Source organism: Oryctolagus cuniculus, unplaced genomic scaffold (assembly GCF_964237555.1).
Source record: "Oryctolagus cuniculus unplaced genomic scaffold, mOryCun1.1 SCAFFOLD_128, whole genome shotgun sequence".
NCBI classification, from domain to species: domain Eukaryota; kingdom Metazoa; phylum Chordata; class Mammalia; order Lagomorpha; family Leporidae; genus Oryctolagus; species Oryctolagus cuniculus.
Genome location: NW_027208324.1, coordinates 154,670 through 178,000, shown reverse-complemented (window position 1 = coordinate 178,000; position 23,331 = coordinate 154,670). Strand labels below are relative to the sequence as shown.

The 23,331-nt window shown below is 45.1% G+C and overlaps 2 protein-coding genes across 2 annotated transcripts in view; both read left to right on the top strand.

The window, feature by feature from the left end:
• The first annotated feature begins 1,445 nt into the window (after window positions 1-1,445).
• On the top strand, window positions 1,446-13,613 carry LOC138848215 (leucine-rich repeat-containing protein 37A3-like). The gene is made up of 5 exons (XM_070067815.1): window positions 1,446-1,784; window positions 2,106-2,177; window positions 2,728-2,802; window positions 10,699-10,817; window positions 12,243-13,613. Exons 3-5 carry the CDS (start codon window positions 2,777-2,779, stop codon window positions 12,656-12,658), a joined length of 561 nt encoding a protein of 186 aa, XP_069923916.1. The 5' UTR covers window positions 1,446-1,784; window positions 2,106-2,177; window positions 2,728-2,776; the 3' UTR covers window positions 12,659-13,613.
• Window positions 13,614-14,694: 1,081 nt separating this feature from the next.
• LOC103347026 (mucin-17) overlaps window positions 14,695-23,331 on the top strand; it is a 132,701-nt gene continuing 124,064 nt past the window's right edge. Inside the window, 2 exon segments of the mRNA XM_070067817.1 lie at window positions 14,695-14,917; window positions 15,044-19,001. Coding sequence (XP_069923918.1) covers window positions 14,695-14,917; window positions 15,044-19,001 — 4,181 coding nt within the window.

The following is a 23,331-nucleotide window of genomic DNA, read 5'->3' as shown; positions in this document are numbered from 1 at the left end:
TAGTACCACACATTAAGGACAGAGATCCTACATGGGGAGTAAGTGCACAGTGACTCCTGTTGTTGATTTAACAATTGACACTCTTATTTATGACGTCAGTTATCACCCGAGGCTCTTGTCATAAGCTGCCAAGCCTATTTTTAAGGCTACCACTGAGCTTGCCAGGGAGGAACTGTCTAGGGCAAGTTAAATACACAAAACCCACACAAATCTCACTATTCTTAGAGAAAGTCAGCCAATTTTCTTGAGTAAATGCCCCACAGGTTGCTGCAAGCCTTTGGTTAAATTTCCAGAATTATCAAAAACTTGATTCTGACCACTTTTACCATTTTGTTGTTCCCTTTATGAAGGGATAAATTTTCAGATGTTCTCACTCCACTGTTTACATAGGTTTCCACTGATGTCACCTACAACATGCTTTTAAATCTCTAGTCTCAATGACTCTGAGCTAAATATCTAATTGTGGGATAAGATTAGGGAAAAGGAATAAAAAGAGAAACTAATTTTCATGAGCGCTATCCTGAGAAGGTTGATGAAATTTTCAAAGTACTTCTATATTTAGTCATCTCAAGCTTCAGATTAAAGTGACAAATATTTGGACCCTTTTCTGCACACATATTAGACACAGTCTGGGGCAGGACTGAGCTCCAGCTCCAGCTTTGCTTCTTACAAGTGCAGTGACCTACAACAAGTTACACAGCCTCTGTGACTCAGCACAATATATATCACAATAGGCTACTGGGGTACAATACCTATCACAGAGGTTATTGGGAACATCCAGTGTTGAATGCTGAACACAGATGCTTGGCAGCCCAATCAATATCATCTGTAAGAGTTATTATTTTCACAGTCTGTAACAGTACAGTACGTTTTTGAGTAGAGTTAAACTAAAGGCAGTTTTTTTTACCTGTTTTTGTTTTTGTTTGCTTGCTTTAAAAAATTTAAAAATCTATTACAGCATTTAGGAATGAAATTTCCCACAACACGAATTTATTCATTGTATTGGTATGGAAACAAAATGTGATTTCTTTACTCAACAAATATTTATTAACCATGCAGTAAATTTCAGGCACTATGCCACACACAGGCATAACAAAGACAATAACATATGTTCCCTGCCCTCAAGGGGCTAACAGGCCAGGAGACTGACAGGCCAACAAGCAACGTAACAAAGACTGTGATGTGATGTGATGTGATGCAATGTGACGTGATGTGATGTGATGATCAGTGTGATGTGATGTGACGTGATGATGTGATGTGATGTGATGTGATGTGATGTGATGTGACGTGATGATGTGGTGTGATGTGATGTGATGTGATGTGATGATGTGTGATGCGAAATGAGAACACCAGTGGAAGAACGTGACAAGAGTATGGCTTTGACGTGGGTTCTTTTTCCATCAACTAAATGAATTAAGTCATGGCTTGTTTAAAATTTCTAAAGATGAAAGGCAAGCACCTTGAATTATGGAGAACACAGGATTAGTGTTTCCTACACAAAAAAGGGCTTCCCTATCAGTGTGGTCACTTCTATACATCTTTCTTTTTTAAGACACAGACAGCTCCCGTCCACTAGTTCACTTCCCAAATACCTGCAATGGCTCGGGCGAGGCTAGGCCAGGCCCAGGCTGAAGCTGGAAACCAGAAACCAGTCCACGTCTCCAAGTAGGCAGCAAAGAATCAACCAATTGAGCCATCACCACTGCCTCCCAGGGTCTGCATTAACAGGAAGTTGCAATTAGAAGCTGGAACTGGGAATCAAACCCAGGCATCTGATTTGAGACGTAGGTATCCCAATCTGGGTGTTAAGTGCTAGGCAAAACACTGGCTCCACTTCTAAGGCTTTTCACCTAAAAAGTTCTTTTGCATACTTTTTGTTTATTATGCATTTTTTTGTATCTTTTCTCTTTCTCTTCTCCATTCATCCTCTAAGAGACATAGGTAGTTCCCAAAGAACAAGTGCTTTTTGAATTCTAAGGGTGATTTATAAGTACACAGAAAGTAATTTTAAGCCTAAAATGTCTACACAAAAAAGAATATAATTTCTCATACAGTCTTGTGCTTACTGAAATGGCCGATACCTTTAATTCCATTGCATTTTTCAGAAATCTCAATCGTAATCCTCTGAAAAATGTTGAAGATTCGTATCTTTTTAAACTGCCAGCATTAAAATATCTGTAAGTATTAAACTAATCCTTTTTTATTTTCATCAAACATTAAATATTTGAGATTGAGGCTAAAAAGTCATGATTTTAAATTAGGTTACTGAAAAAAAATAAATTAGGTTACTGAAAAAAAGTTATTGACTGAGGCAAGAACTGAGAAAGAATTTATCATGGGAAAGACAGCTGGCAGAGGGAGACAGTGTTACATGCAAATACATGTTAGGAATACCATCTATCCCAAGCAAAGAGGTATAGATGTAAATTTTTAAAGAAAAAAATAAGAATTAAAAGAGGTCAATGTAGTATAAAATGAAAAATAAGACAATGGCAGAAAAAGGTGTAGGTTCCACTCTTCAATGCCAAGGTCATTAATCTGATGATGCAAATAGTAAAGTCATTTCAACCAGGGCTTTCTGGAACTGTCTCCATGACAAACTCTTGAGCTGTCTTGCTTTATAGAGAAGCCAAAACTGATGTAACCACATCTTCCTGAAACAACCTTTTTAAAGACAGATCTTTTTATTGAGGTCCATACCGTGAATGTTTGGGCTTTCTCCTTCAGAGACTTGGGAACAACACAAGTACCACTTACCACAGTTGAGAACATCCTCATGATGACTCTTCAATTGGAAAACCTGTAAGTTATCTTTTTCTTAGGTTTATTTCCATGTAAGTCTGTAGACGTGTTTTCTTAAGTCAGGCTTATGGAGGTATAATTTTTATGTATTTCAATTCACACTGTAAAGTTTGCTGAGTTTTGGCAAACACGTGGTTATGTAACCACCACCAAATTCCTGATGTAGAACATTTCTATCAACCCAAAAAGGTCCCTCATGGTCCTTTCCAGTCAATCGTCTCCTCCCATCCCCAGACCCAGGCCCTGCAAACCACTCATCCTGTTTCTATTCTTGTAGTTTTTCCTTCCACAGTGTCTTATAAGCAAAATCATGTAGTAAGTGTAGCCTCTTGTGTCTGGCTCCTTTACTCAGCATAATCCTTTAGAGATTAAACTACTATTCATGTTGCTGCCTCTACCTATTGCTAAGTAATATTCCAATTGTGTAGTTACACCAGTTTATCCATTTCATCAGCTTATAGAACTGTGTTTTCCAACTTTTTGCAATTATAAATAAAGCCACTAACAGCACTCACATGGAGGTCTGTGAGTGGATATGTGTCTTCATTTCTTTGGTGTAAAGATCTAGGGGTAGGACAGTTCATTACCTACTAAGTGTATATTGAACTGTTTAACACACAGCTAAACTGTTTGCCAAGTAGCTGCTGCAGTCTGCACTCTCACCAACAATGTTCGAGAGTGGCAGTTGCAACATGTGTTGTCCCAGTCCTCAGATTTCAACTTTTTTAACAAACATTTAGAAACTGGACATTGTGGCACAGCATTAAGATACCACTTGGGGGGCCAGCACCATGGCTTACTTGGCTAATCCTCCACCTGTGGCACCGGCATCCCATATGGGCACCAGGTTCTAGTCCCAGCTGCTGCTCTTCCAATCTAGCTCTCTGCTGTGGCCCGGGAAGGCAGTGGAGGATGGCCCAAGTGCTTGGACCCTGCACCCGCATGGGAGACCAGGAGGAAGCACCTGGCTCCTGGCTTCAGTTCGGCGCAGCTCCGGCGGTAGCGGCCATTTGGGGGGTGATTGGGAGGTGAACCAATGGAAGGAAGACCTTTCTCTATGTCTCTCCCTCTCACTGTCTAACTCTACATGTCAAATAAATAAATAAATAAATAAATAAGATACCACTTGGGATGCCTACATCCCGTATCAGAGTGCCAAGTTTGAGTCCCAGCTACTCTGCTTCCAGCTAATGTGCACCCTGGGAGGTAGCCGATGGTAACTCAAGTATTCTGGTCTCTGCCACCCATGTAGGAGACCCACACATTGAGACCTATGTCCTTGGCATAGTCCTGGCCCAACCCTGGCTGTTATCAGCATTTGGGGAAGTGAACCAGCAGATGGAAGGTCAATCAATCAATCTCTTTCTCTCTCTCTCTCTCTCTCTCTCTCTCTCTCTCTCTCTCGTTCTTTCAAATAAGTTAAAAAATAAAACTTTTTTTAATGTAGCTCTTCTGCCAGTAGATAAATAGTGGAATCTCTATATGTTTTTTTAGTATTTAAAAATAGTTACTAGAGAGTCAATCAGTTCTCTCACCAAATGCCACCAAGACCAGCATTGGGCTGAAGCTGGAATTGACAGCTGGGAATTCAACCCAGATCTCCCATGTAGGTGGCAGGAACCCCAGTTACTCAACCAAAGAAAGGCAGAAGAACTATATTAGCAGGAAGCTGGAATCAGGAACCAGAGAGAAGGATCAAATGCAAGTGCTCAAATGCGGGACTCAGTCATCCTAACGCTGGCACCTTGGGTACACTCACTGCAGTTTAAACTTAGACTTCTCTAATAACTGACGATACTGTTGTGCAAATATCTTTACCAAGTGTCTATTCAAATCTGTTCCCATGTAGTAATTTGATGGTAATCTTAGGGAGTTTTAAGAGTGTTTTATATGCTCTGGGTATGAGTACTTTCTCTCAGATGTATGTTTAGTAAATATCTTCTCTCTGGTTGTGAGTTATCATTTCACTCTACTAAGTGTACCTTCTGAAGAGTAGAAGTTAATTTTTTTTTAATGTTGATGAGCCTATAGCAACTTTTATCTTGTATGGTTTGTCCTTTTATTGTGCCTTTCCTGAAAAAAATCTTTCAAATAACCCATTGTCTAATCTAAAGTTACAGAGATTTTCTCCTGTTTTCTTGTAGAAACTGTAGAGTTACATTTAGGTCCATGATCCTTTCTAGTTAATTTTCATGCAGAGTTTGAAGTATCTCAAGTTTTGAAGTTTTAAAAAGGATTTCCTTAGAGCCCTATTCTGACATTTTACCATAAACTCACTGCAACTTCCATTGTGACCTCCCCCCTGCCAATTGGACAAGCTAAACAGAAACTATGATAAGGCTAGTTGAGCGGACTCCACAAGATAAGAATGGGGAAAGGCCTCTCACAGCATACCCTGCCCTAATCACTTCTGTCAGATCACCTCCTTGACTAACTTTCCCACATCATCAAGTCCACTGGTTTCTGCTCTAGCCTCCTCTTCCTCAACCTTGGGCAGCATCTGCCACAGTGGATCCTCCCAGGTCAGTGAGAGGCCTTCCTCTCCAAAGAGTCAAAGCTCTCATCATCAACAAGCTTTCTCAGTTAGCCAAGGCTGTGGTGTTCTAGCTGCTTTTTTCATACTTGACCATCAGTGGACAGGAAAAGTGCTAGCATTTTCTGGAGCCATGTGCAACCAAGGCTATAAAAACCTGAAAGCAATTGTTACACTGGAGTTCATTATTGGAAGTCCTCAGGAGTTTAGACAAAGCAGGTCAGCTCACTTGTGTCGTGACTCATAAGCGATGGTCCTTAATGCATTCTTAAAGACTTACTTATTTATTCGAAAGGCAGAAATACATGTAGGGTTTTTTTTTTTTTGCCAGAGTGTTTTGGCTTTCCATGCCTGTAATACTCTCATGGGCTTTTCAGCTAGATCCGTGTGCCTTAAGGGCTGATTCTGAGGCCAGAGTGCTGTTTAGGACATCTGCCATTCTATAGGTCTGCTGTGTATCTCACTTCCCATGCTGGATCGTTCTCCCCCTTTTTTATTCTATCAGCTAGCATTTGCAGACACTAGTCTTGTTTATGTGCTCCCTTTGGCTCTTAGTCCTATCATTATGCTCAATTTGAACAGAAATTGATCACCGGAACTAGTGAGATGGCATTGGTACATGCCACCTTGATGGGATTGAATTGGAATCCCCTGGTATGTTTCTATGTGGGTGCAAACTGTTGAAATCTTTACTTAATATATGCTAAACTGATCTTCTGTATATAAAGAGAATTGAAAATGAATCTTGATGTGAATGGAAGGGGGGAGGGAGAGGGAAAGGGGAGGGTTGCGGGTGGGAGGGAAGTTATGGGGGGGGAGCCATTGTAATCCATAAGCTGTACTTTGGAAATTTATATTCATTAAATAAAAGTTAAAAAAAGAAGAAAAAAGAAATGCAGAAATACAGAGAGAGAGAAAGATCTTCCATCTGCTGGTTCCTAGCTCAAAAGACCACAACAGCCAGGGCTTGGCCAGGCCAAAGTCAGGAGTCGGAGCTTATTCTGAATCATGTGGGAGCAGGAGCCCAAGCACTTGGACCATCCTCTGCTGCTTTCCCAAGTGCATTAGCAGGGAGCTGGACCAGAAGCGGAGCAGCTGGGACTTGAACCAGTGCCTATAAGGGATGCTGACACTGCAGGTGAAGGCTTAACCTGCTACAGCACAGCGCTGGCCCCTTTATTGCATATTAATGTGCAATGGTCTTTAATACTTAAATATTATCTAGTAAGAATAAGTTATACCTCAGGTCATTAGCAATTTCAAAAGATTTTCCAATATTTTTTAAAATTTTATTTATTTATTTGACAGATAAGAGTTATAGACAGTGAGAGAGAGACACAGAGAAAAAAGCCTTCCGATGGTTCACTCCCCAAATGGCCACAATGGCTGGAGCTGCACTGATCGAAGCCAGGAGCCAGGTGCTTCTTTCCAGTCTCCCATGCGGGTGCAGGGCCCAAGGACTTGGGCCATCTTCCACTGCTTTCCCAGGCCATAGCAGAGAGCTGGATCAAAAGCAGAGCAGCTGGCACTAGAACCAGCGCCCATATGAGATGCCGGTGCTGCAGGTGAAGGATTAACCTACTGCACCATGGTGCCGGCCCCAGATTTGCCAATATTTTTGAAAATAATGATTTGGGGCCCAGCGCTGTGGTATAGTGGGCTGTCTCCACCTGCGGTGCCAGCATCCCATATGGGCACCAGATCCAGTCCTGGCTTCTCCTTTTCTGATCCATCTCTCTGCTATGGCCTGGGAAAGCAGTAGATGACCTAAGTGCTTGAGCTTCTGCACCTGCATGGGAGACCCGGAAGAAGCTCCTGGCTCCTGGCTTCAGATTGGCCCAGCTCTGGCCATTGAGGCCATTTGGGACGTGAACCAGCTTAAGATGGAAGATCTTTGTCTCTGTCTCTCCCTTTCTGTGTTTGTAACTCTACCTCTCAAATAAATAAAAATCTTCTAAAAAATAAATATTTTATCACTGACATCATCCCTAGTGCATCCATTTTAGTAAGCAGCAAAACTACAACATTCTCTCTCTATGCAAGATGCAGTGTTCCTGCCAGAAATGGTCCCTAGTGGGGCTGGTGTTGTGGCATAAGGTGAAGTTGTCTGTGATGCTGGCATCCCATATGGGAGTGCCAGTTCAAGTCCCAGCTGCTCCACTTCCCATCCAGCTCCTTGCTAATGAACCTGGGAAAGCAGCACAGGATGACCAAAGTGCTTGACCCCCTGCCACCCAGGAGAGACCTGAATATAGTTCCTGGCTCCTGGCTCCTGGCTCCTGACTTCAACCCAGCCCAACCCCAGCTGCGGTGGCCATTTGGGGCATGAACCAGTGGCTGGAAGATTTATTCACGTTCATTCTTTCTCTCTCTCTCCCTCCCTCTCCCTCTCCCTCCACTCATTCTCTCTCTCTCCTGCACCCAACCATCACTCTGCCTTTCAAATAAATAAAACTTTTTAAAAAAAATCTTAGCCACTCAAAAAAATAAATGTTCCCTGGTGATTATATTCAGTATTGGTCTTAGAAGGATAAATTGAGGTGCATGCTGTAAAACAACTGATTTGAATGCCTCAAAAATCCCAATGCCATGAAACACTGCAAAAAAGGAACAGTTCTAAACTGAAGAAAATTAAAGAGCCATGAAAATAAAATGCAATGCCTGATTTAAAAGTAGCCAAGACATGTTTGGGACAACTGAGAGCACCTGCATGTGGACCACAATAGACGGTGATGTTAATGTTAAAGCTGACTGGGTGATAACAGTGTTGTGGATATGCAGGAGAATGCCTTTGTTCTTAGGAGACGCAGACTTCAGGTTTAGCAAGAAAAGGTCATCATATCTACAGCTCATTCTCAAATGGTTTGTCCAAGAAGTGCATAGAGACACACACGTGGAAAGTGAATGTGGCAAAATGTTAGCAACAGTTGAATCTAAGTGAGAGAACATGTAAACTCATGACACCAATCTTTCGGATATTTTTGTAGGCTTGAAAATTTTCAAAATACGAAGTTAGGGGTAGAAAGGACTTAACGAAAATTTCCTGTTAGAATTGAAGTCTACTAAAACACTAGCTTAGCATTCTGAGTGCATTCTTTCTTTTTTGTTTTGTTTTGTTTTGTTTTTAACTTTTATTTAATGAATATAAATTTCCAAAGTACGATTTATGGATTACAATGGCTTCCCCCCATACCGTCCCTCCCACCCACAACCCTCCCCTTTCCCACTCCCTCTCCCCTTCCATTCACATCAAGATTCATTTTCGAATATCTTAATATACAGAAGATCAGCTTAGTATACATTAAGTAAGGATTTCAGCAGTTTGCTCCCACACAGAAACATAAAGTGAAAAATAATAGATGATTTTTTTAAATGATGATGAAATCAGATCAGACCTATTGTCATGTTTAATCCCAGTGAGAGTCAAGTTGGGAGTTGATAATTTCTTTTTTTTTTTCTTTCTATATGAAGCTTTCCCTGGACCCAAAGAAGTAACATTAGTCATCTGTAACAACTCAACCATTGGTTATTCTATTGGTTAGAAAGAGCCTGGCCCACTACGTGTAACCTACCATAGTTTATCTATTCACCTATTTGTGAACACTTAGGTTGTTCCAATTTGGGGGTATTAGAAATGAAGCTGTTTGCACTTACCCCCCCTGTAGGAACTCTGTCCTTAATGAGCTGTACTATGAGAATTAACTGCAAAACTTGTTCTCAAACAGTACTTTTTATGTTGTGGGGTGGGGGGTTGGTGCAAAGTGTTGAAATCTTTACTTAGTATAGAGTTGCTCTTTTGTATATAAAGTCAATCAAAAGTGAATCTTAATGAAGAATGGGATGGGAGAGGGAGTAGGAGGTAGGACGGGAGTGGGGGTGGGAGGGCAGGTATGGAGGAAAAAACACTATATTCCTAAAGTTGTACCTATGAAATTGGCATTCATTACATAAAAGCTTTAAAAAATAAAACAAATAAAAATTAAACTGTTTACGATGGCAGGCATTTGGTGCAGCCGTTAAGCCACTACCTGGGATACTCCAATCCCACATCAGAATGCCTGGATCCAAGTCCCGGCTCTGCTCCACCCTAGCTTCCTGCTAACATGTACCCTGGAAGGCAGTGGGTGATGCCCCAAGGACTTAAGTTCTTGCTCCTCACATGGAAAACCAAACTAGTTTCTGAGCTCCTGGCTTTGGCCTGGCCCAGCCCTGCATGTCGCAGACATTTGGGGAGTAAACTACCTAATGAAAACATGTGGTCGGCACCGTGGCTCAATAGGCTAATCTTCCGCCTTGCGGCGCTGGCACACTGGGTTCTAGTCCCGGTCGGGGCGCCGGATTCTGTCCCGGTTGCCCCTCTTCCAGGCCAGCTCTCTGGTATGGCCCGGGAGTGCAGTGGAGGATGGCCCAAGTCCTTGGGCCCTGCACCCGCATGGGAGACCAGGAAAAGCACCTGGCTTCTGGCTTTGGATCAGCGCGATGCGCCGGCCACGGCGGCCATTGGAGGGTGAACCAATGGCAAAAGGAAGACCTTTCTCTCTGTCTCTGTCTCTCACTGTCCACTCTGCCTGTCAAAAAGAAAAAAAAAAAGAAAAGATGTGTTTGTGTGTGTTTCTCTCTCTTCCTTCCACAGAAACTTTCGAAATGATAAATTTGAAAAAAATATAATGAAAATAGACTGACAGTTTCTTAAAAACACACACCTACCATAAGTTGCAGCCTTTCCATTTCTGGGTATTTAGGGAAGCACCACCTGACACATCCCAGGGCACTCCCTGGCAGGAAACAGGGATCAGAAATGGAGCCAGGCACTCCAGAAGGGGATGTGCTTGTCCCAAGCAGCATCTTCATGGCTGGGCTAAACACCTGCCTGCTCAAATTACTTTCACTCACCCATCAGTGAGCGAGTGTTCCTTTTTCTCCACATCTTTTCCAACAATTACTGCAGTCAGTCATTTTTCTGGGACCAGAGTAGTTTCTAATAGTGAACACTTCCAACAGGGATGGAGAAGAGTACTCCAGAGGTTGGGGGAAGTCCTCCTGTGCACTCCCAACCCACAATGAGACTTGTGAACTGGAAGGAGACACCCCTGAGTCAAACGACAGATCCATGGTGCCCAATGCTCACCCTGTTGACTTTATTTTGGATACACCACACCCACTTCCATGCCTATGCCTCCTTGGGCCACCTCTCCCTCCTTCCTTTATTCTCATATTCAAGACCAACAATTGGCCACCAGGCTCCTACCCAAATGTCCTGGCCACATACCTCAAGAACTCCTTTGCTGGCACCTTGGCTCACCTGTTTGACCCACCCAAGGAACCCCTTTACAGGTAACTTAATTCTCTGTCTCTATTCATAGGATCTTACCCAGCCATATGGCCTGCTGCCTCTGCCAATTTAAACATACTATCGAGGTTGTCTGCAACACCGTCAAGCTTCACTGTGACAATGAATGCCTGCCAAATACGACACATTGCCGTGAGTCGGAACTTCCTGAGGATCTTTTTTAAATTTTTATTTGTTTGAAATTTCTTATTTTAAAATTTTAGGGTGAAGTTTAAAGTAACAATGTAATTAATTGCTGAATTTTTATTCATTCATTCAGATTTAAACTCCCTAAATTGCTACACTGCTCCCTTGCTGAAAGTCAGGTTCGCAATCACCGCTATGTAATTTAATAACATAGTTACCGCTATGTAATTTACATATGCACAAAGGATCATGGAAAAGAGGTGGAAGGGGAAGGAAGCAATGTTGGGAACCACACACGTGGTGTTCTGTGCTCTTGGGTGCTTTGCTTTTCAATGATAACTCATTTGCACACAGTCTATAAACTGGTTTTCTATGTGTTGGGCCTCAAGGGCCCTCTGTCTTATAGAACAGGTCTACACTGCTCACCGCGGTTGTTTGTTTTTGCACTTGTATAAAAGAGTACAAGTGATGCTGTTTTATTTGGAGCCGGGGAGTTTCTGGTTCCATAACCAGAAATGGCTGCCTGGCTGCTCTGATGGAGTCGGAAGGCTCCTCCATGCACTTGTAGACTGTCCAACTCTGAACCTGCTCTGAGTCTCACGCTTTTCTATCCACAGAACACTCGGGTAATTTTAAGTATCTTTCTGTAGATGAGGGTTATTACCACTGATGTCGTGACTTCCAAAATGTGACCGCTTTCTTCCTTAGACAGCTTGAATTCGGATCTCAGTCAGGGATCTGAGGCATTAGCACAGTGATAACTGTATACCCATCTACACAGTGTTGCTCACCTTCCAGACCAGTTTCCTACCAATTATATTATTCCCTTCGTCTCAAGAGGTGAGAAGGACAAGCATTGTTAATCTCCCTTTACAAGGGTGGGAAAGAACACACTGAGGTGAGGAGCAAGGCCCCTTGGCTTGACCACCTCTGCCCTCACTCCCCTTACATGCCTATCTCTTGCCATGGACACCTGTGATGGTAGCAAGAACACAGGGCCACAGGGAGGGAGGGAGGGAAGGAGGAAGCCTGTGCTCCCTCAGCATGAGGCAGGACTGTAGAATGATGTGGCTGAGAAGCAGGGGCAGAGCCACAGAAGGGGCAGCTGGGTGGGGCCATTTGTCCTCCAGCCTTATTCTAAGCCTGGAGTGGTTGGTCATTGGAAACCAATGAAATAATACTGATCATAGTTACTGCTTTTTAACACTGCGAACTCTTTGAATGCCACTCTCAAAAATATCTTTTTCTCCTTTGTTGTTGCCATTTCATAGGTTTGAGTTTGGTTTTACTTTTCTCTCTAAAGTCTCAATGGTACCCCAAATATTGGATTTGACTCCTAATTTAATTGATCAGAGTGTAGGGCTGTGGACTGACATAAAGCTGTCCCATCAGTCTTCTGTGCCAAAAAGCAGTCTCTTCTTTTTTTGACAGTTGAAGAAGCATCTATAGGGAACCCAAAGGGGGCATTCATGAAGATATTGCAAGCCCGGAAGAACAACACCAGCAAGCAGCTGACTATTGAGCCAGGGAACCCAGTATCAGAGAGAAACAGCGTGGACTTCCCAGGCCGCATGAGTGAACAGCGGGACCTCAACGATGAAAGTGATGTTATTAGTGCACTGAATTATATATTGCCTTATTTCTCAGAGGAAAATCTACAAAATGTAGAATCAACATTATTACCATTCATTACACTGCTTTTTTCAAATGTGCAAGATAGAGATAAGTCCCTGAGCTACGTGAAAACCCACATAAGAAGGCCCTCTCATCCTTACAGAAATAAGTTGAGAAAGCTCTATTTTCTGGAGAATTTGTTACATGAAGTAATTCAAGAAAAAAATCGATAAGGTTAAGAAGGAAGAAAAGGCCATGCTTATGCAGCCTATCCTGTTAGGTCATCAATTTAACCCTCAAATCCTCCAAAAGAAATCAGAAACTGCCCCGTCACAGGAAAACAGCCTGGCAACCATGCCAAGTGTGGGGTACAGGCTGCAGAGAGTGAAAAAAGTCATCAAGGGGCCAAAGGGCTTACGGGAAAGGCACCTCCAGGAGATGAGGAAGAGCCTCGGGAGGAGACGGGGCACCTGGCCCTTTGCGGAGAGCATTGGGGGAAGAAGGCTTGGGAGAGCAGGCTCCAGGGAGCTGAAGGAGCTTCAAGTGGCTCAGAGGCCCAGGCAGGTGGCCGGAAACTCCTTGCACACGGAGCCCTTGCTCACAAAGGAACGTGAGGCTGCAGCCTCCTCTTTCCTGAAGAAATACATCCTGGGCAGGCCTTCTACCTCCCCTGCAAAATCTCTCTCTGAGATCAACAACAAAGGAGGACTTAACCTACACCATTTTTGTCTTAGAAGATGCCAATGCTAGAGCCAAAAATAAGGCGGCAGGGAAACCAATCTGGCATTCCAGACAGAATTACCGCTTTCATAAAACTTGCTCTCACCTGGTCCTCCGAACCCCCAAGGCCAAACTGAGTCGAAAGTTCAGAAGGAAAAATTCCCTCAACAGGCTGACGGCTGGGAAGAGGCCTCCGTTCCCTGCACTGCGGAGTCTCATAAACTCCCCCTCCGGAGAGGCTTTCTCATCCCCTGGAGGCCTGCATTCTCAGGGGAGTCCTCCTCTGAGAGAACCTTCTATAGAAGACACTAGGGAGGAAAACCATTCCGGAGGGCGTGTTTTCGAAGAAAATGTTTTGACAGAAAACACCACTGCACATGAAGAAACGCTCCCTGGCGACAAAATGCACACAGATCCTTCAGCTACAGATTCTGCTGGGACCGAGTTCGACCTAATGCCGACTGTTGACCAAACCAAGGAAACACAGTGGGAATACCCCAGCGAGGGCACTGAAGCCCCCACCACGCCCGCAGGCTTCACCTACCCCGTGATGCTGTCCCAGGGGCAACAGTTTGAAATTCAGCTGAATCAGCAGCTATAGTCCCTCATCCCCAACACGGACATGAAAAAGCTCATTTCTCACGTCATCCGCACTCTGAAAATGGACTGCTCTGAGGCCCAGGTGCAACTGCCCTGTGCCAAGCTCATCTCCAAAACAGGCATCCTGATGAAGCTCCTCAGTGAGCAGCAGGAAGAAAAGATAGCCAAGGAAGAATGGGACACAGAGCAGTGGAGGACCGAGACCTATATCAATGAGAGTACAGAAGCCCCGAGTGGACAGAAAGAGCAGGAGTCGAGTAAGGTGAGGACAGGAGACCTGCACTTTCCCATCACTTAGGAGACCCCACGCGGGAAGACCAGGGGCTCCCAGTCCAGATCCCTTGGCTCTCTGAGCCCTGGTCTTCCCACTCCTTGAATGTCCCACCTGAATCGCCTGACTCGCTCACACCCATGGCAGACCCTGGCGGCTTTGATGACCTGGGGTCTTCTGCTCCCTCCCGGGTGCTGGCCTCGCCTCAAGAGTCCACTGTGAGTTTGCTTCCTTTTTCTGGAACTGCCCCCAGAGCCAGAACAGCTTGCTGGTCCTGGTCCGTACCAGTATTTCAATAGGCTGACTCGACAACAGAGGCTACCAGAGGCCATTCCCGTGCTAGACGGGGATCAGGATCAGCCTCCGGCTCTGCCTCCTCGACTGGAAGGAAATGCTCACCAGTCATTGGAAGCACTCATTCCGCCTCTAGACAGTCAGAGTTCACAAGGAAACAAGTTGATTGTTTCACCCCTGACCCCCAAGAAAGATCTAGCTCGGCGTCGACGGCTTCCTAAGGTTGGTGTTGGAACTCCAGACAAAGCGGCCAAGCTTCAGGGTCAAAATCAAGTTTTGCCGGCTGACTATGGGGTCTATCCTGGTGGTTTTCCTACAGAATCCCAGGAGAACCCAGGAGAACCTGCACAGCCCTCTGAGCAGGCTGAACCATCTCAATTCCTGATGGAAGGCCAGACTCAAAATCCAGAGACTCAGGAGCCCATCCAATCCTCCTCTGCACAGCAAGAAGAACAAGTTCCGCCTCCACAGCCCGTTGAACCAGATGAACTTTCTTCACCCCAGCAAGAGGGCCCAGGTGCAGACCTGCAGCAGCCCGAGGAAGAAGCATCTCTGTTGCAGCAGGAGGCCCCCGCTCAGAATCCATTTGCTACTGCAGAAGTAGTAGGTCAGGCATCAGTGAATCACAATCTTAACACTCCATCCTCACCTCAGATTGTAGCTCTCCAAGCAAACTTCCCCAGCGTCACACTGAAACCTGCAGACACGGAGCTGACAGAAGCCTCAGGGGCAGGTGAGGAAGTTCAGTCTACTCCAAGCACGGAGCAGGCTCCAGCTCAGCCTCTGGGGCATCCTGAGGGAGTGGGACTCCACTCAGCCCAACAAGAGGCCCCAGTGCAGACTCCGGAATTCCCTGGGAGGGTGGAATCTTGGACTCAAGAGGGTCTAGCTCAGACCTCAGATCTCCCTGAGGAGACTGGACCTTTCTCTACCCAAAACGATGCCACAGCTCAGCCCTCAGAGTATGCTGAGGAAGTCAGCCCATCTGTAGGCCAGCAGGGGGCCCCAGCTCAGCCTCCAGGCCTGCCTGTGAACACTGAATATTCCTCCAGCAATCAGGAGCAGCCTGCTCAGCCTTCTGAGTCTCCAGAGATCGAACCTTCTAGAAGCCAACTGGAAGCCCCGGAGAAGCCTTCGGCACTCCCTGTGGAAGTCAAATCTCCAGTACAGCAAGATCCCCGAGCTCAAGTGCTAGAATCTCCTGAAGAGACTATCATAGCTCAGACTCCACAGATTCAGAAGGGGACGGACTGGTCTCCAGATCAGAATCAAGTTCACCGTTATAACCTGCCCAATGTTACCATCAAGCCTGCGGATGTGGCGCTGACCATAACTCCGGAGCCCACCATGGAGCGGGACTCTTCTCCAGCGCAGCAGGAGGGCTCTGCTCAGACTCCGGGCCCTTCTGTGGAGACAGAACCCTATATTAGTGATCAGGAGCAGCCCACTCAGTATGTTGAGTCTTCTGTAGAGAACAAACCCTCTCCAGCCCAGCAGGAGACCCCATATCAAACTCTGGGCCCTTCCCTGGAGACAGAAGCTTCTCCAGCCCAGCAGGAACCCCCAGAGCTGACTCCGGTCCCTTCTGCAGAGACGGAACCTTCCCCATTCCAGAAGGCACCCAGAGCTCACACTGCACGCCCTTCCGTGGAGGCAGAACCTTCTCCCCGTGAACAGGAGCAGATAGCTCAGTATGCGGAGGCTCTGGTGGAGACTCAGCCTCCTCCAGGCCCTCCCGTGGAGACAGAGCCTTCTCTCAGAGAACAGCAGCAGATTGCTCAGTACGCGGAGGCCCTGGTGGAGACTCAAGCTCCTCCAGGCCAGCTGGAGGCCCTAGCTCTGACTCCAGTCCCTCCTATGGAGACCGAACCTTATATCAGTGAGCAGGAGCAACCAAGGCGGCCCTCTGAGTCTTCTGAGGAGGTTGAATCTTCTGGAAAGAAGACAGAAGTCCCAGCCCAGCCTCCAAGTCATCACACAGTGACCATTTTACCTCCCGGTCACCATCAAGTTCAGCAGTACGACTTGCCCAATGTAACTACTAAACCTCCAGACCTGCAGCTGACCCTAACACCAAAACCTGCAGCAGAAGTGGAAACATTTCCAGTCAGCCACGAGGTCACAACAACTCAGGCCTCAGTCCCAGCTCTGCCTCCAACGCCTCTTGAAGAGGTTGAACCACTGCCAATTCAATCTCCAGAAGTTATGCAGGATGAGAAACCCTCTATGACCCAGCAGGAGGAAACAGCTGAAATTTTACAGGCCCCCGAAGAGGCTGCACCTTCTCCAATCCATCAGGAAGCCCAAGCTCACGCCTCAGTGTTCCCTACGGAGCATGAGCCTTTGAAAGACCAGGAGGCAGACACAGCTCAGCAGCCAAAGCCCCCAGAAGAGGATGAGCACTCCCCACTTCCAGGGGTCCCAGCTCAGCCTGAACAACTGAAGGAACCTTCACCAAGCCAGCAGGGGATTTCCGTTCCACCTCTAGAGCGCCCCGTGAGTGCTTACCAATTACCACTCCAACAGGGAAACACAAACCAGCCTTCAGATATCTTCCCAGAGATGAGTGATGCTATCCCAATGAAAATGACATTTTCACCTCATATTCCAGAAGAAATACTCAGAACTCAGCATTTAAGGTTGTCTAAAACCAAACCAAAACATGTGGATATTGACCTTACCAGAACCCTAAAGCCCACTCCAGAAGTTTATCCTTACTGGAGTCAGCAGGAAGGACCTGCCCAGCCTACAGTTCCCACCAAGCAAGTTGAATTTTCTCCAACCCAGCTTGGGCCTCCTCTTGCCAAGCCTCCAGCACTGCCTGAAAAGATGGAACTTTCTCCAGCTGAGCCTCTAGAGCCCCTCAAGAATGCAGAACAAGCTCCAGTGCAAAATGTAGCCCCAGCCAAGCCACAAGACTTCCCTGACACTCAATCATCTGTAACCCAGCAGGAGCTTCAAACTCAGCAACCAAACCTGACCAAAGTCACAGGTCAACCTTTGGATGTGGAACTCACCATAACTACACAACCTGGAATGGAAGGCGGACTTTCTCCAATCATGCAGGAGGCCCCAGTTCAGCTTCCAGGGCCATCTAAGGAAGGTATAGCTCAACCCCCAGGATATCAGGGGGTGACAGTTCCAACACCAGCTCAGGATCAAGCTCCGTTTCCAAAATCACCCCGCATCACATTTCAACCTTTTGATCTGGCACTTACAATAACTCCACAGCCCATTACAGAGGCTGAACTTGCCACAAATGTGCAGGAGACTCCACCTAAAGAATCTGTAGCTCAGCCACCAGTGCCTCATGAGGGTCAAAATCAACCTCCACTATCACCCAGTGTCACAAATCAACCTTTAGACCTGGCACTTACCATTACTACAGAACCTACTACAGAGGCTGAGCATCCTGCAGACCTGAGCAAGACTACAGCTCCATCTCCAAACCTGACTCCAGTCACAACTCAACATCTGGACCTGGGACTTACCATAACTCCAGAAACCAGCAGTATGGTGACTGAACCCTCTACAGACATGCAGGAGACCTCCAGTCAACCTCCCATGGAGGGTGTAACCCAATCTCCAATACATCAAGAGGTGACAGTTCCAACACTGGGTCATAATCAAGCTCAATATCCAACATTGCCTCACATCACAGTTCAGCCTTTGGACACAGTGCTTACCATAAATGCAAAGCGTACCAGGAAGGCTGAACATTCTACAGCCCTGAAGAAGACTAAAGTACCTCCCGTGCTCCATGAGGAGGTACTTTCACAACCAGACCAGGTTCAGGCTCAGCATCCAACCCTGACAGAAGTCACAGTTCAACCTTTTGATGTAGAACTTACCCTAACTCCAGAATCTGTTGTGGAGGGTGAACCACTCCCAACCATGCAGGAGACTTCAGGGCAGCCTCCAGGGCCACATAATGAAGTGGTCTATCAGCCTCCAGTTTATTATGAGATGGTAGTTCCAAAACCAAGTCAAGATCAAACTCCGCATCCAATGTCACCCAGTGCCACAGCTGAACCTTCGAAGTTAGAGTCAACCATAACTCAGGTACCCACTACACAGGATGAACATTCTACAGCCTCCAAGTCTATATCTCCTCCTCCTTATCCAATGTACCCTGAGGTGACATTTTCACCTCCAGTCCAGATTCAGACTCAGTATACAAACCTGCCTCAAGTCACAGTCAAGCCTCTGGACCTGGAAATTACCCAAACTCCACAACGTACTACAGAGGCTACACCTTCTACTACCATGCAAATGACCCTAACTCAGTCTACAAAGCCACTAAAGGAGCTCATAACTCAGTCCCCAGGGGACAATGAGATGACAGTTCCAACAGCAGGTCAGCATCAAGCTCAGCACCCAACATCACCCAGTGTCATAGCTCAGCCTTCCAAGATGGAGCTAACCATAACTCTGGTACCCACTGCAAAAGCTGGCCATTCTCCATCCCTGAAGAAGACTACAGATCTACATCCAGGCCAGGTTCAGACTCAGCACTCAACCCTAACTGAAGTCACAGATCAACCCCTGAATGCGGCTGCCACCATAAATGTCTGTGAGCTCTGCACCTGCAAAGATGAGACACTTTCATGCACTGGCCTCAGCCCAGTGCAGAAGTTTCACAGAGTTCCTGTACCAGAGCCCAACAGCTACAACGGCACCTTCAGCATATTGTAAGAATCTCCCTTCCTCATGGTTCCCTACAGCCTGCCTGTCTCAGCAGCTTTTACCCAAGATCTTCTGAGCCCTCCTCAAGTCCCCACCTTATGTTGACTGTGTGTGTGTGTATGTGTGTGTTTTGGCAGACAGAGTAGGACAGTGAGAGACAGAGAGAAAGGTCTTCCTTTTTCCGTTGGTTCACCCCCAAGTGGCCACTTTGCTTGTGAGCTTTCCTGATCCTCCTTCTCTTATTCTCTTCTGTCTCTTCTACAGTCTCATGTGATTGCCCTTACTGCTTTTCCTGATTCATTATTTATTGACATTCACCATGTTATTACCTCATTGCTTTAATCCCACTCTTCAACACAGCCCTCATCCCGACTTATTAGAGATGATACAACAGATTTAAGGATAGATTCTGGAGCCAGGTTGCCTGGCTTTGAACACAGGTCTCCCAGTGATTAGCTTTGTGACTTTGGACAAGTTATTTAGCTTGGATTCAATATCCTCATCTGTAAAGCTGGCTTAAAGAACTGTGTGATGGATTGTAACAGAAAATAAAAATGCGTGACTCCACAGTCTTTCCCTGGATGACAGCGAGAATGATGGTGGTCTATAAGGCAGAAGCACAGCAGTCAGAAAGAAGAGCCCGTTAGTGGGAGATGTGTTCAGTGTTAGGCACTTTTTATTGATGAGCATAAAGTAACCCGAGAGGACATATCCACCAGGCAGGTGAGCATACAGGTATCTGTTTTATTGCTGCTCCTGCTTCCAGGAAAATGTGTACCTAAAACAAATAGGTTCATTGTTGCTGAGGAGTGAGGACAGAGTTAAAGCTAAGCACTCACAGCAATTCAAAGTTGAAGCTAAATATAAGTCATTTAACAGCTTCTTGTAAACAAGTATCGATTATGAGCACCTTTCCACTTTTTAAAAAGTGCACAGAATGTAGGATAAAATGTGAAAGTATGAACCCCCACACACCCTCATCATCCCCTGGTCCTCACTCTATTACCTGTAACCCAGGTGTGCGTCTTTCCTTCCAACCTCCTCTCTTTTTTTTTTTTCCTATGGAGGTAATGCTTGGCTCCTGGCTCAGTGATCGGCACTTTTACCCTATGCTGTATTCCAAAAGGCTTTCCACATCAGCACATTAGTCCCTCTGATTTTAAATTGTCTGTATCCATTCAGTACTTGGAAAGATTTCAGCAGAGGGCGCTTGGCCAAAGCACTAGTATACCTGCATAGGTTTTCATTATTCTTATTGGTGACAATACATTTTGCCCATTTTTTCTTGAATAATTTATCCTTTTCTCACTGATTTATAGAAGTCAGTGTAGACACCTGAGTTATTTTGGTGAAAATACTTAATATTCAAAGTGATTGACTGTCTTTACTGTCAAAGAGACTGGACAGAGACGAAGTTAAGCTTCTGAGAGGATGCTTCATTGTTTATGTCAGTGGCCCCTCATTATTTATTGAGTGAGCAAACTGGGAAGCAGAGAGCTACGGAACATAAAAGCACTGGTATTTATTAGAAAGCTGATAATATTTCTGTATTTCAATACTCCCCCATGAGGGTGCCATGATTTTTTTCCTCATTCTGTTCATTCTTTTCCAACCCATTCAAGGATGTGAACTGTGTTCCTTTACAGAAATTTCCAAGGAAACTCGATTTCTTTCATTGATGAAAATGTATGGAAAGCATACCGCTGGGCTGAGACACTGTGAGTACACGCTCCCAAACATGAATACACAAAACTAACTGCATTGTAAGAGCTTTCTTGTTCTACTATTTTGAGGTCAGTATGTCAGAAAAAGTATTCCCTCTCCATGTCACAATCAACATCTGTTGATTATAATTCTATGGTTGTTTTAACGAGGCACAGAATTTGAAATAAGAAACTACTTCTATTTATTTGCATTTTATCAGTAATACCATTACATTCTTAGTAGATAAAAAGTGATAGGGATAGTGAAGACCTTCATCGTGTCCTAACTCCCTACCTATGAGGTAATAATTACTGCTCTGAGTTTGGCATATATCCTTCCAAAAAATTACCTACAAACATATTTACATAGAGCATAATAGTTGTGTTGTGTGGTTTCTTTCTTTTTTTAACCTAAATAGTAACATCCTGCAACTTGGTTCTTTCACTTCATGGTTTCTTCTGGATTTCTTTCCCTCCTAGTACTCAGTCAGTTACCCTATTCATTTAACTCCTGCATGATATTCTATAGTATGGATGGCCATTTCACAGTTTACTTAATAATCCCTCTATTGATGGATTTTCGATTATGTCCACTTCTCATGTATTGCTGCAAGGAAAATCCTTGTGCACACTTGTGAACATGGACAAGCATTTTGCAAAATAGAAGTCTAGAAAGAAAATGGGGCAGCTAGCATTGTGGCATAGTGGGAAAAGCCTCCACCAGCCATGCCAGCATCCCATATGGGCGCTGGTTTGAGTCCTGGCTGCTCCACTTCTGATCCAGATCTCTGATATGGCCTGGGAAAGCAGTGGAAGATGGCCCAAGTGCTTGGGACCCCGCACCCATGTGGGAGACCTTGAAGAAGCTCCTGGCTCCTGGCTCCTGGCTTTGGATCAGCACAGCTCTGGCCATTGTGGCCAACTGGGGAGTGAGCCAGTGGATTGAAGACCTCTCTCTCTCTCTCTCTGCCTCTCTCTCTCTCTCTCTGCCTCTCCTTCTCTCTGTGTGTAACTTGACTTTCAAATAAATAAATAAATCTCAAAAAAAAAAAAGAATGAAAATGGATGAAGACTACGGAAATAGGAAATTTTAATTGCCCTCAGAAAAGCTGTGCACACTTACTTACACTCCAGCTAACAGAATATAAGAACATTCATTTCCCTTCATCCTTTTTAAAAAGATGTATTTGTTTACTTGAACTATGGGAGTGGGGGGAGGGGGAGATGGAGCGAGAGCAAATGAGAGAGTGAGAGAAAGAGAGAATCTTCCATCCACTGCTTTATTCCCCAAATGCCCAAAACAGCCATGGCTGGGCCAGGCCAAAGCTAAGATCTAATACTTGATTCTGGGTCTCCCACAGGGATGACGAGGAATCAAGCACTTGGGCCATCATCTGCTGCCTCCTAGGTGCACTAGCAGGCATCTGGCTCAGAAGCAGAGGGCCCAAGACTTTAACCAGGCTCTCCAATATGGAATTTACGCTTCTCAAGTGACGGCTTAGCCTGCTATGCCCCAACACTGACTCTTCCCTTCACCTTTTCACCTCGGGATGCTCTTTGTCTTTTTGCTAATGTGACTGGCAAATAAAAGGGTTCCCAGCTGAATCTGGATTTCTCTGATTACTCATAAATTTAAATGTCTTTATATACTTATTGAACATCTATGTTTCGTTGAGGTTTTGTCCACTGTCCATTTGTTGAATTATCTTTTCCTTACTGATTTTTGAAAGGAATCAGTTTAGACTCCCAATCTGGGGGGAAAATACTTAACATTCAAAGTAATTAACTAAAAATAAAAATCTATCATGTCACCTAGGCCAGTGAACTAGAAATTTTGAAGTGCTGAGTGTAACATAATAAAAAAAAGGAATTAATTGACATTTTTCACGACAGTTTGCGTGTTATATCACTGGGACAACTTGTACAGACATCATAAATTATTTCTGAATACAAACAAGACATATAACAGACAAAGGAGAAGGGTTATGATCACTTTAAGATAAATTTTCCCAGGGCCTGTGCAGTGCTGCAGTAGTGCAGTGGGCTAAGCTGCTACTTGCGGCGCTGGTATCCTGTACGGGCACCAGTTCTAGTCCCAGCTGCTCCACTTTAAATCCAACTCTCTGCTATGGCCTGAGAATGCAGTAGAGGATGGCCCAAGCACTTAGGTCTGTGCACCCATGTAGGAGACCCCAAAGAGGCTCATGGATCCTGGCTCCTGGCTTCCAATTGGCCCAGCTACAGCCATTGCAGCCATCTGGGGAGTGAACCAGTGGAGAGAAGACCTTTCTGTCTCTCCTTCTCTCCATCTGTAATTATAACTCTGAAACAAATAAATAAAATCTTTTTTAAAAAAGATAAAAGTTTCCCCTTAGCCTACTATCTCATTTCTGATGGGAAAATGCTAGAATCAGGCAGTTGTGACTTTTAATTTATGATGTTTCTTAAATACAATACACGCAGTTTGTATATATTTTGGTTATGCTTCATTTAAAGATGTCCCAAACTTGTAAGAAAAATCAAAGTCAGGGCTGGCACTGTGGCATAGCAGGTAAAGCCACCACCCACAGTGCCAGCATCCCATATGGGTGCCGGTTCGAGTCTCAGCTGCTCCACTTCCAATCCAGCTCTT

Bases quoted from the DNA above. Each gene is read 5' to 3' on its own strand.
- LOC138848215 (XM_070067815.1), top strand. From the start codon at position 2,777: ATGATGACTCTTCAATTGGAAAACCT. The intron at 2,803-10,698 runs GTAAGTTATCTT...CTCTATTCATAG, and splicing joins ACTCTTCAATTGGAAAACCT to GATCTTACCCAGCCATATGG. The intron at 10,818-12,242 runs GTGAGTCGGAAC...TTTTTTTGACAG, and splicing joins GCCAAATACGACACATTGCC to TTGAAGAAGCATCTATAGGG.